Source organism: Gastrolobium bilobum, unplaced genomic scaffold (genome assembly GCF_033153095.1).
Source record: "Gastrolobium bilobum isolate Gb01-03AN ecotype WA unplaced genomic scaffold, APGP_CSIRO_Gbil_v1 utg10474, whole genome shotgun sequence".
NCBI classification, from domain to species: Eukaryota; Viridiplantae; Streptophyta; class Magnoliopsida; order Fabales; family Fabaceae; genus Gastrolobium; species Gastrolobium bilobum.
The window spans coordinates 196,344-213,344 of NW_026897746.1; the positions used below are offsets into that span (position 1 = coordinate 196,344).

Genomic DNA, 17,001 nt, shown 5'->3' on the forward strand with positions numbered 1-17,001 from the left:
CCTATGCAAAAACTCAAAGACGACACTTTCTCTTCTCAGTACATGATTGTAGTTCTTTTTTTCTTGTTTTGTTTTGACAAACATTGTTTCGTAGGGTTTTGATCCTGTAATATTCACGCTGGCGACATCGAACAAGAGTTTTCCCTTAGTAGGAAAAAAATAGTACATGAGTTTTGGGAATAATATTAATAACTAACATTCCATTCCGTAGAGAGTTGACATACTATGCAATATTATAAAGTCCACTAAGAACGTGTGGGACTCATTCAGCATCTCCCTCTCGAAGCAATACATCAATGTTTGCTCTTTGTTGGTTCTTTCTCGCTGTCTTGTTAGTGATGCCGGCAAAAATTAAGCAGTTTTACTACTATGGACACACGGGGTTTATATTTATCATTTAACATGACACAACAAAGTTTCCTACACACACAACATTTTGTGAGGCCCATATTTTTTGAAGAAAAAAAAACTACGGCATGCAAAACGAATTTCTATAACATTACACAATTATTTTTCTTACAACATAACTCTTATAATATATATATATATATATATATATATATATATATATATATATATATGAGAAAAGTTATACTTATAACCTATTTTTGTTTACAACATTTTACAATCATATCTTAACCGTTGATTTTCATCAATCAACGGTTATCATTTATTGCGAATTAATAATTAATTAATGAGTTTAATTTGTGAATATAATAACCGTTGATTGATATAAATCAACGGTTAAGATATGGTTGTAAAATGTTGTAAATAAAAATAGGTTGTAAGTATAACTTTCTTCTCTCTCTATATATATATATATACATACATATATATATATACATATATATGGATTTACATTTCTGCAGCTGCTGTACGTGCAACAATCAAATACTTGCCATATATATACTTGAAAATATTAAATGCGGAGAATCATAACTATACAAAGGATGAAAGCATTAAATGTGAAGAATCATAACCATACACATATCGTTGATGTACGTAAAGCGGCTGCAGAAATAATTTTACCATATATATATCATTCAGGGAATAAACCACAAAAATTAGATACATGAGGAGATTAATAAAACAAAGAAAAACATTTTCTAAAATTGTATATATTTTTTAAACTTTTTTTTATCAGTAACTTCTTGTTAATTTATGTGAAACTAATCTTTTATATACTATTACGATGAGAAGGTTTTTCTATTAATAACTTTTTTTATTGTAAGATTAGCTCTTGAAACACTATAATAATATTTTAGAGGTCTTCCAAACAATTATTTTTTTCAGAGCTTGAACATTAATTATCTCTTAAAAGTGCAACTCACTTGCCACTCAATATTTTTGATTGGTTTCCAACCTTTTTAATTTATATGAATGTGGGGTTCCATATTCTCGATAATAAAGTTGGTGACATCTATCTATTAACACTATAAATATGGTAAAATATTGACTGTTGGACGTCAATCAGCGCTTTTATATATATATATATATATATATATATATATATATATATATATATATATATATATATATACACGTTTATAAATTTTTACAAATTATATTATATTCTTTTGAGAGAAGATAGTGTAACTAGTGTTCTCTCGGAAGAAGATAGCATATATATATAGTAGGATCTTCTCACACTTCGATGTAAAAATAATAAATCTTACATTTAATTTTAATCGTTGATTTTCGTATATATGACAGTTGTAATTGACTGAAAATTAATAACTAATTAATGATAATAACCAAATTAATTAGAGTAGTTTGATTGACGAAAATCAAGGGATAACAAACTTTGAAATTTGACACCAAATCCTAACCGTTGATTTTCACGCCAATCAACGGTTATCATTTATTGCGAATTAATAATTAATTAATGAGTTTGATTAAGTTACAAACTGTTGATTGGCGAAAATCAACGGTCAGAATTTGACGTCAAATTTTAAAGTTTGAACCTCTTGTCAAAGGATCTTGCTCCTCTATATATATATATATATATATATATATATATATATATATATATATATATATATAGGATTCGTTATTTCTCTAGCTGTTTGACGTCCAACAATTAAATTTTGCAGAATCGTAACCAAACAAAAGTAGGTGAAAGCATTAAATGTGGAGAATCAATGATCAAGATTAATTGCTGGATGGCAAGCAGCTCGGGAAATGACTTTTTACCATATATATATATATATATATATATATATATATATTGGGTTATCAACAAAAATTACATGACCCAATTTAATCTCTTCAAAAAATCAACTCGTGATCCCTTTAAATTCCAAAATAGACCAATGTTAGTCCTTTTGAAGGATTAATGTGGGTCTTTTTGAATTTCAGAAACCATGATTTTGACTATCTGGGTCTATTTTTGAATTCTGAGGGATCACGAGTAGATTTTTTCCCCTAAGAGATTAAATTGAGGCCCATAATATTTGTTGAGGACCCAAAATGTTCTATTGTAACAGTTTAATTGACTCTTCATTACTTTTTTTATATTAAGTTAAAATTTTCTTTTCTTTTTTGTTTATATTCTTTTGTATTTTATTATATTTAAAATTTTCTTTAAATTTTTTTCCTTTATTCTTTTATTCTAAGTGTGCAGACATTAAAAAAAATTCTAAATTCGCTATTGCATGTATGTATTTTATATAATACTTATATTGTTATATTTATTACATTTTTTTATATATTTTTTACTTAAGCAATTCAACTAGTATTTCATTGATTGAACCAATAGGTAAAACATTAGTTATATTTTAAGTTATTTTTTAACTAGTTACACATTTGAAGATAAGCTAATATTTTAATTTTAATTCGTTGCACTTAAAATTTTTTATGTTTCATTCAAAACTATGCAAATGACCATTATATATTCTTAATGTAATTACTTTTTGGGAAAATATTTTCTCCAATGTAGGAGATAACTATCTCATGTCACATATACATAAAAAGATGTGCATAAAAAGATCTGCATGCAATTTCTTTTCTTTTTTATTTTTTTTTAATTTGTGGGCTCCACATTTTTTGTTAGTGTAAAAAAAAAAACTTCTCTTATATTAAATGAGAGAAGTATTACCCTTATTTTCTATCGGGTTTCCAGCAATTGATCATAAAACACCATATGATAATAATAATGACCGGACCATACAAGCATGTTTCTCTTAGATAGTCATGTATTATTTAGTATCACCACGTGTAGAGGTGTTCGCGGTCTGGATTGGATCGGTTTTAGAAGCAAAACTCATCTGATCCAATCCCTTCGGTTTGATCATGTAATCATCCATTCGGTTTGAATTTTTTTTCAAATCCGATCCGATCCAATCCAATTTTTTTCGGTTTGGATTGGATCGGTTTTCGGTTTTTTGAATATCCTAAAATTAGTTTTATGATTATTGTGCAAATAACATCTTTTGTATATATTGGTTTTGTAAAAAAAAAATTGAAATACAAAAATATCAGTAGACGATACTATAGTTATTTTATTTTTTTGCAATGAGATATGAAGCTCTACAAGGATTAAATTTTGTTGATGAGATGTGACTTTTTTTCTTGGGATTAGTTGATGAGTTAATGGGTCTTAGGTTTAGAAATTTTTGGGCTATGATTGAGGAAAGGACCAAGTAAGTAGAGGAAAATTAATATATTGGATCGGTTTGGATTGGATCGGTTTTCATCAATCCATCCAAAAACCGATCCAATCCAATTAACATTTGCCGTTTTTTTGTCGGTTTTCGGTTTTTCAGTTTTCGGTTTATTCGGTTATCAGTTTTTCGGTTCGGTTTTTGCGGTTTGAATCGGTTTGGATCGGTTGATGAACACCCCTGACCATGTGACGTAAGGAAATCATAACCATACAAAAATAAATCAATAGTGATAAAAGAATAAAGAGAAAAATATTGAGTTAGGCAATTACAAAATTATCGTCGTTGATTCACTTTTATACGGTAATAATTCCGTGGCGATGTTAAATAACAGATAACCTTAGATAATGAGTAGGAACAGCGGAAATTTGCAAAAGTTATGATGTTTTTCAAATTGTGAACATCAGTATCTGAGTTGAAATTCAAGTTGTTGATAAGGATGTTAGGATAGTGTTTCCAGGTAAGTCAGATCAAGCCAATAGTTTAGGAATCAGTTACCTGATAGGGGCACCAAACAGAGTTATCAAGTTATGATTTAAGAAAGCAAAGAAGGCTATTTTTAATTGGGATATTACTTACTGTGTTGAATCACACTCTTAATTAATTTTCACTTTTTCTCCCTCTCATATTGATATTTGAGATTATAATCTAACGATGTTATATATAAAAAAAAAATAGACATAAAAAAAATATCTCCTTTTCAAATATAATTTCATAAAAAAACTTTTCTTTCTTTCAAATTGATTTTCTTCCCAAACGAAATATTTTATTAAACAAGTGTTAAGAAAGAGAAGCACGTAACATTCTACATTTAGAATAAGAGATTTTTTCCGTTGCTGGTAAGTGTTAAGGATCTTGTTAAGTTAATCCACAGTATATTGCAGATTGTGCAAGGAGGGGATTAGAAAACGCCGCTAGATAGAAATTTTTTCTACACATTAGGTTAATTAAAATTTATGCTACAATAATTATAATATAACTTCAAGGGTAAAAGATTTCTCCTGTCAACGGAGATATTATCTCCAGTGAGCCAAAACAACGTCATTTTGAGACGGAAATCAAGGTATTTTTGTAATTATAATATATTGCAGAATTATTTTAGTCATTATCATTATAATTTTTTAATCTTATAACTCCAAAATAACGTCGTTTTAATCTCACTGAAGATAACTTTATTTCCAAGTAACTAAAAAATACGTCTCCCTAAGTTTAAACCATAAATACCGCAAACAATATACCTAATGGGTGCAGCTCAGTTGGTAACTTGGCGCTGAGTTAGTGGGGTTAGATATGAGACTAATTCGGAGTGCGAGAGAACAGTGATGGCTAAAGGTTCAGCCCCCTCCCAAAAATGCATTCAGCAACGGGACAACGTAGAAAGCTACAAAAAAATTACTAATATAACTTAATTACCGAATATATTACGTTGCAGCGACCAATTAGTGTAACCAACGTTACATGAAATTTCAAAATACCGGGAAAAAAACGATAACTTCAAGGTGTATCTAATTGATCTATGTTAGCCGTGCTCCACTTCAACAAGACAAGTTTCACAATAATCTCTTTGTATCTAATGCAAAATAATTGTATTTCTCGCCCTACGATGAAACAAAATTTTATAAATTGGCATCATTTGGAGGATCATTCTTTCAGAGCGTTGTTGAAAATCTTTAGAAAGGAGAAGAGAAGCAAAGGGTAGCAGAGAGATTTGAGAGATGTCCCCTCCTCCTCTTTATAGTGCCTTAAAGGGTGAACTCGATGATGAAAGTCCTGTGATTGATCTTGATCTCTCCACAATGAATTGTTATGCTTATCCCCATTTACCTATCTTGGAGAGTAGTGCTTCTACTTGGATCCTTCCATTTTCTGATGAAACCATGATCAGGGATAACAAGAGGAAGAGAACCTTAAGCATCCCCGTTTACATTGGAAATTTTAGCAGCAATGGAGGTAGTGAATGTTGCTATAGTTTCCTCAATAGTATCAATATCAACAGTGGCGGCGGCAGTGTGAATAACATACCAAAGCTCCAATTCAGAGATCACATAAGGACTTATACACAAAGATACCTTGCTGCTGAAGCTGTTGAAGATGCAGCAGAAGATATGATCAATTATGAGGGTGTTAGAGCTGAAGAAGATGAATGTGCTGATGGAATGAGGCTTGTTCAGCTTCTAATTGCTTGTGCTGAAGCCGTGGCATGTCGTGACAAATCACATGCTTCAATATTATTATCAGAACTTAAAGCCAATGCTTTGGTATTTGGGTCCTCATTTCAGAGAGTAGCATCTTGTTTTGTGCAAGGTCTAGCTGATAGGCTTACTCTGGTTCAACCAGTTGGGCCTGTGGGAGTTATGCAATCAATGATGAACATTATGGATGCTGCATCAGAAAAAATGGAAGAAGCTTTCAGGTTGGTTTATGAAATCTGTCCACATATTCAGTTTGGACATTTTGTGGCTAACTCCACAATGTTGGAAGCCTTTGAGGGTGAGAGTTTTGTTCATGTGGTTGACCTTGGCATGACCCTTGGTCTTCCTCATGGCCACCAGTGGCGGGGACTAATCCAAAGCCTTGCTGACCGTGCCGGCCACCGTGTTCTTCGCCGCCTTCGAATCACGGCTGTCGGCCTTTGCATTGCTAGACTCCAGGTCATTGGTGATGAACTCTCAGTTTATGCAAATAATTTGGGTATTAATTTGGAGTTCTCAGTGGTGCAGAAGAATTTGGAAAATTTGCAACCTGATGACATAAAAGTGCATGATGAAGAGGTTCTTGTGGTTAATAGCATTCTTCAGCTGCATTGTGTGGTTAAAGAAAGCCGTGGTGCTTTAAATTCAGTGCTTCAGATGATTCATGGGCTTTCCCCAAAAGTCCTGGTCATGGTTGAGCAAGATTCAAGTCACAATGGACCCTTTTTTCTTGGGAGGTTTATGGAATCATTGCACTATTACTCTGCTATTTTTGACTCATTGGATGCTATGTTGCCAAAGTATGACACTAAGAGGGCCAAAATGGAGCAGTTTTTCTTTGCTGAGGAGATAAAGAACATTGTGAGCTGTGAGGGACCATTGAGGATGGAGAGGCATGAGAGAGTGGATCAATGGCGCAGGAGGATGAGCAGGGCTGGTTTTCAAGCTGCACCTATTAAGATGGTGGCTCAGGCTAAGCAATGGCTTCTCAAGAACAAGGTTTGTGATGGTTATACAGTTGTTGAAGAGAAAGGGTGCTTGGTGCTTGGTTGGAAATCAAAGCCAATTGTGGCAGCTTCTTGCTGGAAATGCTAAATGCTTTTTTAATGCCCTGCAGTTTGCTGTTTGGAGTCAATGCCAATAAATAACAGTTTCTCATAAGAACCTGTGGTGTGCTTAAATAATCTGTATTCATACAAATAATGTAAATTAGGACCCAAATCAGTGATTTGAAAGCACTGAAAATTTGGGGTGAGAATAAATCTTTTCCAGTAATTCCATGTTATGGCTGTTCAGGATTGAGCAGATGAAATAAACAGATAACTTCTTGTTTGGTGTGCATATGGGCCGGGACTTGACATGTAAATTCCCACTTTTCTTTGATTCTATTTCAACAAACTAAATAATACTCCCTGCAAATTTTTTCTTGTACTTTCTGGATAAATTTGTATTTGTCATTGTACAACATATCAGTAAATAGGACTCGCAAGTATTATATATTGTTTAACTTACATGTACCTCTGATTATATTATGTATAATTTAGGGAGAGGGATATTCTAACTACTAAAATTTTTCACTACCATCTTACTACTTATCTAATCACTATTAGATTAACATTTTCTCTCTTTTCAAAAACTTTTTAACATTATCTTTCTTTGATCCAATGGTGATGTGATAGGCAGTAAGTTAGTAGTGAGAGTTTTTGGTAGTTAGAATATCCTTACTCATAATTTAGATGTATAGCTTCTTTTAATTTTATGTATACGTGCATAGATACGGGGAGCCCAACTATATCTTACACATCCAAATACCTTAATCCAAAATCTTAAAAGCATTATGAATTCTTTTACTAAGTTTTTACATAGTCGAATCTTAAACCATCAGGAAATTAATTAGTGTTCTTGCCTCACACTCAAAGTCTGAGTATAATGGGAACCCAAACATATAAGAAATGAAGTCAATGAAATATCTTAACCCAAAATTTTAAAGCATTGCATTTATAGATTATTTTACTTTTATGTTTTTTTTTTACATAGTCTAGTCTTAAATCTTGAGAACTTAATTACTCATCACTCACATTTGAATTTCCTTTCACTTATATATTATCTTCTTTAATCTAATCTTAACCAATGTAAGACTTAATTACTTAATATTTTTCTTAAATTTTCAAAAAAAATTTCCTTAAGTATGAGACTCAACATCAGTGTTTTTCCCCCTCATACGGAAGCCTCTTTGAGTATTATGGAGTAGGGATGGCAAAAACGAGCCAACCGGTCAGGTTGGCTCGCAACCCGTCCTAAATGAGTCGGGTTGGGTTGGCCTAAATGAGCTGCCAACTCGACTCAACCCGACCCGATACAACCCAAACCCAAATGAGCCAGCCCGCGGGTCAAACGGGTCAGCTCGCGGGTTGGGTATTTTTTTTTAATTAAAAAAAAATATGATTGTATTAAAATAATAATAATAATAATAATATGAAAACTCCAAAATTGCCATACGCTCACATCGTTGTCACTCGTCACTTTCCTTAACCCTAAGATTCTTCTGCCCCCTTGGATAGCTTGTTCACCCTGTTACCATTAACCTTGCATCTTCGGGTCTATTGGCCTATTCTCTTAACAAACGCAATTCACTACTCCAACGGTGCAATGCCCTTTTCTCTATATTTCTCATATTTCTTTTTTATTTTCCCCCAATATATATATGAAAATAGATTCATTGTTCTTCTTCTATGTTGTTGACATTATAAGATTTGTTACTTCAATCTTTTTTCTTTTTCCAATCTTGGTACCTTTGAAGAGATCAAAGTTGGAACCTTTTGGCAGTGTTGATAATTTTAGCAGTGTTGGAGAACAAATAAGACTAGTTCCACAAAAATTAATTTTTTTGAGCCAACCCGCGAGCCAACCCACAGGCATCATTTCAAGCTAACCCGCGAGCTTTTTTTGAGCCAACCCTCGAGCTTTATTCCGAGCCAACCCGCAAGCTGATTATCGAGCCAACCCGCGAGTCAACCCTAACCCGGCTCGGGTCGGGCTGGGTTGGGTTTTCTGGCTCGTTTATTTTTTCGGGCCAACCCTAACCCGACCCGTTTTTTACAGGTTGAATACGGGTTGGGCCGAGTCGAGCCGGGTTGACCCGTTTTGCCAACCCTATTATGGAAAATCAACTATTATAGAAACCTCTTTGAGTATTATGAGAACACAAACATATTGAATATATATATTAACAGAGTAATGTTATATTTACAAACTTTTTATTTACAAACTACACTAAGTATAACCGATTATACTTCAATCAAGAATATATAACCGATCATGTTTAGTGTAATTTGTAAAAAAAATTTGTAAATAAATTATTCCCCGTATTAATAACATAGTTGAAAGAATACGTTCACAAAGCTAACATGCTAAAACATAGTTATTTGAGTCGATATACGAGTTCTAGAGCTATTTGATTTTATATGCACCTTTTCTGAACTTTCATTTTCTTATCAACAAGGCAACTCAAAAAGTGACGCCCGTTGACAATTGAGAAAATCAAGAGGACAACGTATACAGCGACAACATGTAAAATGTTATTTAATTACCGAAAACACTTTTATAATGTGGTGAACAAAAGGAACCATGCACGAAATTCCAAAATCCTAGGAAAATTGAACGATTCCTCGGATATCTAATTGATCTATGTTTCCAACATTTCAACAAGACAATGAGTAAACGACTATTACGCTAAATAATCTTGCAAAACATTGTACTTCTCACCCCACAAGTCATCTAATCTTCTATGCATATTAGCATCATTTGGACGACGTTCTTTCGCGGCGTTGTTGAAAAAATTTATCCAACATGGAGGGATAAAAATTTGAGAGATGTTTACACCTGTTTGATTTTGTTGATGTTTTTTGGCTTTTGAAAATCTTTTTATAGTTATTTCTTATGATTATTTTGAGAATATGTTTTCAAAGTTTGAGTACGTTTCCGTGGCAGTGACGTTAGTAATTTAAGAAAATATAATCTATAAAAATAAGAAAACAAAACAAAAAATAACTAAAATTAGCTTCTTGTATTTTAATTCTTAAAATAAATTGTAACAAACAAGTTTTTAAAGAAAACAAACAAATATAATATAAAATATAAAAAATATTAATGATCTTCACTTAATAATTTAAATTTTTAGGTGGAATAGATTCTTTACAAAATAAACAACACAAAAATTTGTTATGTATTTTAGTTTTTGAAAATAGTATTTATGGGAAAAATATTTATCATTTTAAATGACACAACTTATATCCTTTCACTCTCACAACGAGGTGAGACCCACATCTTTATTTTTTTTGTCAACTCTCTCTCCTCATTTATCTATCTCTTTCTCTCTCTTAAAATGACACAAATTTTTTTTTTTTTGATAACATAAATGACACAACTTTATATCCTTTAAAATGACACACACTTTTACCTAGTGTTTATATATAGAAATCAAGCAAGGTCGTAGCCTCCTTTTTATGGTGCAAGGTGCATGTTGGATTGAGCCTATCAGACGGCTATAGTATGTAAAATACATAATAGGCGTGCAAAACCTCCAACTAAGGTGTATATTTTCGAATGTTGATATGATATTTCCGACCATGTATATTTTGCGTGACGTGCATTGTTGCGAAATCGACAAGTGTACTGTTCGTTTCAAATAATAAAATGATAAGTAGAGTGTCGTCTCCACGAGGATTGAAGCACCGAGTTTATTATAACTATTCATTTCTTGTCGGATTAATAAAATTGGTTTAAAGAACAATTGTGATTTGTAATAAACAAGAACAAATCAAGAAGTAAAGTTAATTTCCAAGATTCTTTTTAAACTTAAGAACAAAAGATTAATGGTTGAGAAAATGTTTGAGAGAATATTGCGGTAAAGAGAATAAGCACCTTTATGATCCCCACCTTGTAACTTAGATTAACACTCACATTTAATTATTCAATTAATCAAACGATCTACTATCTTTTATTTGATTGGTTAAGCCATAATTCCTTGATGACTTTAACTTTATTAACTCTATTAGAATCCTAATCCCTTAGAAATCTCTTTTCAAGTTAAGCCTTAGAATCAATGAATCTTTAACGTTTGCAATTCATGTAGCATATCCCTAGTGCATACATGAACAATTATCTTACCTTTTGTCAGGAAATAGAATCCCAATATCCCTATTGAAAACCCTAACCCTCACAATCCTAATAAATTGATCGGTTCTAGAAGAATTATGAGATGAGGAACAAGGCAAGATAAATTTAATTTAAATAAATAAACATAAATTTAACCAAACTACAAGGGATTCACATCAAGGGTTGTGACCCTTACCACAATAATAAAAGACTAGCCAGACATATTAATGTCTGACAAATCAAAGAATGGAAAAGAATTCATGAAAGAATAAAACCAAAGAAAGAAGAAGAAGAAGAAATCTTGAATCTTCAACGCCTCTGAGTGTTGATCTTCAGCCTTCAGTTCGAGAACTTTCTCTCAAATTGTGTCTTTTTAATTTTTCTCCTTCCAAAGATGCCTCTCTTTTAGGGTTTTCTATCTCCTTTTTATATCTATTGTTCCCCTTAGGTCATAATCTGCGGAGATATTTGATTTAATTTCCATCTTTATCAAAAATCCACAAAATCAGGGTTGCACTCGCGACGCCCGCGCAATCAGCACCAAGGCCACGCGATTCGCACGGGCAGGCAGTGGAAAATCTCTGCACTTGGCGCGATTAGCGTGGATGCCACGCTATTTACGTGAAGAGACAGTGGTGTTGGCCCCTTCTTCCCCATTCTTGGCGCGATCAGCGCCAATGTGGCGCGATTCACGTAGAAAGGCCGTGAACATGACGCGATCCGCGCATTCTCACGTTGTTTGCGTGAGGTGGTTGTTTGCAATAGTGGCTTTTTCATGCTCTCCTCCTACAAAAACATAGAACCAAAGTGAGAACATGCCTGAAGGTGGATTATCAATAATTCCTTAAAAATCATAACTTTTATCACTGAATTATTGTCAAATCCTTGCTCTTTTTACCCCTAAATATCTATACGTTGAGGGCATATCATGCATATATATGATAGCAAAGAAAAAGGATCAAGCTTCCAACAACTCACTTTCAATAATAGCAAATGCGGGCGGAAGCATCTGATCATTTCCATCTTGTGTTAATGTGTTATTGTAATCAACAATGTCTCAATACTTGTCAAACAAGTGGGTGCCATCAACTTGAATTGCAATAGTTGAAATAATCACAACATTTTCTAAAACACAATGAAAAACTCAATATCCATTTATTACTTTGTGATTGTTGATATAATCATTTATTTGGATTTGGTATACAAATTCTTAAGAAAAGTGCAGCATGTAGGCAAACCACCTAGGCAAATAAGCATAATACATCTCTCAATCACTGAATATCTTTGCAATATCCTTTTGTTTTGCCTTTTATGCCTTCTTATATGATAAAATCGTAGTCTCCAATGATCTTTTCTTGTATGAGCCTGATTGAGATGAATGATTTTTGCTTATCATAACTATCAAATAAAATTTAATACATACATTTGTATTCATCAACACATATAGGACACATTCAAATATATAACATGTGTTAAAATAACCACAACCACATACCTAACATATTTGAGCAAATAAAGTCGAAATCAAGTTGTCTACAATCAAGGTTTACACGATTGTGACATCCATCTCATTTATTGATCACACATATCCGCTGGCTATGGGTAATTACCATCTTGGTGGTTTCGACATTTCATTACTATATTAGTAAATGTATTATCAACCACAATAATTGTCTGATAAATTTTTATGCAATAATGCTTGACTGCAGTATGCACAACATGCTTAGACTCAACGTATTATTTAACAAATAACTCATCTCATATTTGTGAAGAATCCTTCAACTCTCCCTCATGAATAACCTGTTCTTCATCAGGGTGATCCCAAATAACATATGTAATGTGCATTATCATTCTTAAATGAAGTAATATTATTTATTACCTATACACACACTTGTCCCTATCAGATTCAGAAACCAAGTAAACATAACATAAACCATAAATGTTGCAATTCATAAACTAACCTTCCACTTGACGTTGATATCCATTGACAACGGGTGATCAGGCAACTTGAGAGGCATTGTGAACAAGGGTCACCACCTGGTGTGAAAATTGACTAGCATGGAAATCACCATCCCCATACCATCAACAATTAGAACTTTGTCCTTGTCATCATCATCTTCATCTCTGTCTTATCATCCATATATTGTAATCTTCATCCCCCCCTACAATATGGTTGTAAAATGGATGAGATGTATATGATGATATTATTCTTCATTGTTACCAATATAGGGTTTATTTTTAAGATCCAACGGTTGGATTGGTAACGACAAAGTCTCAATTGAGTTAATTTTCGTGTACAACTCAATGAATCTCCTTTGAGACTAATCAACAAATGCATCAATCATGCAATTCACATGTTGTATCATCAACAATTGCCACTCTGATGTATTCATTACTTTCATCATAAATTATAATTGTCACGTGAAAAATAGATTGATTTCTTTAAAGCCCCAATTTTTTAATAATTTTTCTCCTTTAGATTATTGATACGAGTGTCGAGTCTAAATGCATTGTTCTTTGAATATCATACCACCAAGACCTTGAGATATTCTATCATTGCGGAAGACAATTATTAGAATATACATTTTTATATTTTATAAGTTAGTTATTATACAATTGTATAGGTATATAGCATTTTCTGTTATGAGCCCATGTGCTCACTTTTTACTCAATTCTGTTATTTTTCCATTCTGCTATTTTACCCTTTTGGTTGTTGCTGATATAAGGCCAATATTCATTGTACGCAAGAATCATTGAAAATGAAATTAACAATCCCAAATCCTCTGAGTTTGTTATTCTAATATGGTATTGTTATTCTAATATGGTATCAGAGTTTGTTATTCCAATTTTAAATTAAAAAATTTGGGAGCTTTGAAATATTTTTTGGGCATTGAAGTGGCTCGTTCCACTGCTGGTATCTCCATCTGTCAGCGCCAGTATACTTTGCAAATTCTCTCTGATGTTGGTTACCTTGGTTGCAAGCCAAAATCAACACCTATGGAACCCAACCTCAAGCTTTCTTCTACTGCAGGTGATGCTCTCTCAGACCCAACACAATATAGAAGACTTATTGGGCGTTTAATCTATTTAACCATCACAAGGTCTGATATTTGTTATACTGTGAATCACCTTAGTCAATTCATGTCTGCTCCTAGAGTACCTCATCTCAATGTTGTTTCCAGAGTGTTATCTTATCTAAAAGGTACTGTTGGTCAAGGTTTGTTATTTTCCTCCTCTTCCAAAGTTCAACTGAATGCTTTCTCTGATTCGGATTGGGCTTCATGCCCTTACACACGCAAAAGTGTCTCCGGTTTCTGTGTTTCCTTAAGACACTCCCTCATCAGTTGGAAATCCAAGAAACAAGCAACAATATCCAAATCTTTTGCTGAATTTGAATATTGATCCATGGCTACTGTAACACCCCGTTCTAGAACCGATTTGTTATCATTGCTTTATGATATTAAACGCAATTACAATCACATTGGTTTAATTAAAAACCCGGATAGATTTTTCCTTTTCTTTTAAAAAACACCGAATTTAAAATAACCAATTATGTGACTATAACCATTTAACATTGCGGAATAATTAAAACTAAGCTTAACATCATATTCTTATTTCGTTCAAGTTCAATACTAAACTTTCTTCACTTTTTATTAAATGGGAATTTCTATACTTACTTTATAGTTCTCATCTACCATTATGTTATATATCTCTCTGTTAGCTTCGCGTGGGTTCAAACCACGCTCAAATCGAAGGTATGTAGCTCAAGTTATGCTAATTTTACTAAACTATGTTCATGCTATTTTCGGGATGCGCGCCCGAGCGCTCAACTGGGCGCTCGAGAGCCCAAAGACTGCAAATTTTGCCATCGTCATATTTTTCAACGCGCTTGGGCGCGCACTATCGCGCTTGAGCGTCCAAATCAACGCTTGAGCGCCAAAAGGCAGGGAATTTCACTTTATTTCACGCATATAGCGCGCTTGAGCGCCCAACTCAGCGCTTGAGCGCCCTACACCTGGGGCAAACTTGGTATCCCCTGTTTTTGGTGAGTTTCTTGGGGAAACTTCATTCCCCTTTCATTCTTCAAGGGTTATAACACCTAATTGACAAAGAAAGGCCAACCATGGTCGCACACCATGTGGCACCTACATCCCACAAACACTTACCAATTCTTCATGCAAATCAAAACAACAAACATAACTTCATATTCATCAATGTATTGAGGTCTCAATTACATCAATGTTCTTCCCAATCTCATATACATGCCAAAAGTACTTAGCTACCAAAATAAACATGATCAAAGCAATTAACCATATACAGCATACCAATTACTACTACAATGATCATGCACTAAGTCCTCCAAAATACATCATATGGCCATGTAAATGATATATATATATATCTAACAATCCTAATGGATATGCAGTCCCAAAATGACAAACTATCATGTGCCATCTACTTAGGCCTCTTGCCTCGTCCCACTTCATCCATGCTAGTACCCGAAATAGCATTCCCTAAACGGGGTGAGATAAAACTCAATAAATCAAGGGTTCTTGGAGAGTTCATCCAACCCCAAAGTTCACTTCATGCGTGAAGGGTTAGTATCCACATGGCATGAACTACATCATATGTCTAGAGGCAATAACAGTAATGATTGAATTACAACATACTCATTCATTCAAATGACCAAAGAATTAAACAATCAAATCATCACACACGCTTCAGTTGCATCTAAGTCCTTTCCACTAAGCATACAACCTAGCCTCTAGAGCTTGTTCATTGGCCCTTTCTCCAATGGTACAACAATACTATATGAATGCAAATATACCATAATACTAACATTATGACTCAATCATCCATTCATTAACCATTACTTCCATAAAAGCAATGGTGGAACAACAAGAGGGATTAACCTCCAAGATCCAAAGGTTTACCTCTTGATGTTTTCTCTCTTTTGCAAGCTTTCTTCTAGCTCACTTATCCACACCAACCTTTCTTGGTATTTCAACTTGGTAATTTCTCCCAATCGCCAATACACCTTATTCAAGAGTGTGAAATCCATCAATTTAACATACCTACAACATATTCAAAAACATACAATCAAATTCACACCACAATTAAGGCATGAACTTACCAATCAAATAGCCTAATCAAGCTCCTTGCTAGACAATCAATTCAAATACTCAACATTAACATCATTCTCAACTTACCTTTTGTTCTCCAATTATGCAAAAGGCAAGGGTTTCACCCAATTGCTCCACCAATGAGTTTTCCTCAACCAAGTGTCCTCAAACACATCTCTACATCATGAGACCCAAGAAAATCATCAAAATCACCCAACATAATGATGAATTTCGTGGCACTATTCACCTCAAAACCTAGCATCCAAGAAAATATATGAAAATCATGTTTGAGTGAGGAAAACTTACCCCAAATCACCTTAGAATACTCAGGGAATGATTCTTCAAGCTCCAAGGCACACAAAACACCCACAATCACTCAAATTTATCAAATTTTTGAGATGGAAAGGGTGAGAAATCTCCCAATACAATGACCCCCAATTAGAACCAAGCAATGGGTTTTGTAGAGGATGAAATTTGACACACTTTAGGCTTTGGCATGGATGGATTTGGTGGAGATTCAAGGGAGTTAGGGTTTTCTCCTCAAATGGCTTCAATCTCTCTCCCTCCCTCCCTCCCTCTGTTTCACGTCGTGGAAGAAGAAGAAATGCGGTGGGGCTAAGTTTTCAACTTACATATGCTAAGTTATTTTAACTGGGTATAAGCTTATCTATCTATTCACCTCCATTCACCACTAAACTTTACCCAATGAACTAAAATATTTTTCTAGAGATATTTTTACTTTTACTTTTATATTTTGGATGCTTTTGCCTACACCCATTTTTACCCCTTAATTTTCACTGAGGTCACTTTTTACCTCAAAAGTGACCTCAATTCATTTAATTAGATAGTTAACCTAATTTTACCCAA

General features: G+C 33.6%; 1 protein-coding gene across 1 annotated transcript; it reads left to right on the forward strand.

Moving 5' to 3' along the window:
* The first annotated feature begins 5,377 nt into the window (after positions 1–5,377).
* LOC133309775 (GRAS family protein RAD1-like) lies at positions 5,378–6,949 on the forward strand. Its single transcript, XM_061510582.1, has one exon. It carries the CDS (start codon positions 5,378–5,380, stop codon positions 6,947–6,949), a length of 1,572 nt encoding a protein of 523 aa, XP_061366566.1.
* Positions 6,950–17,001: the final 10,052 nt, after the last annotated feature.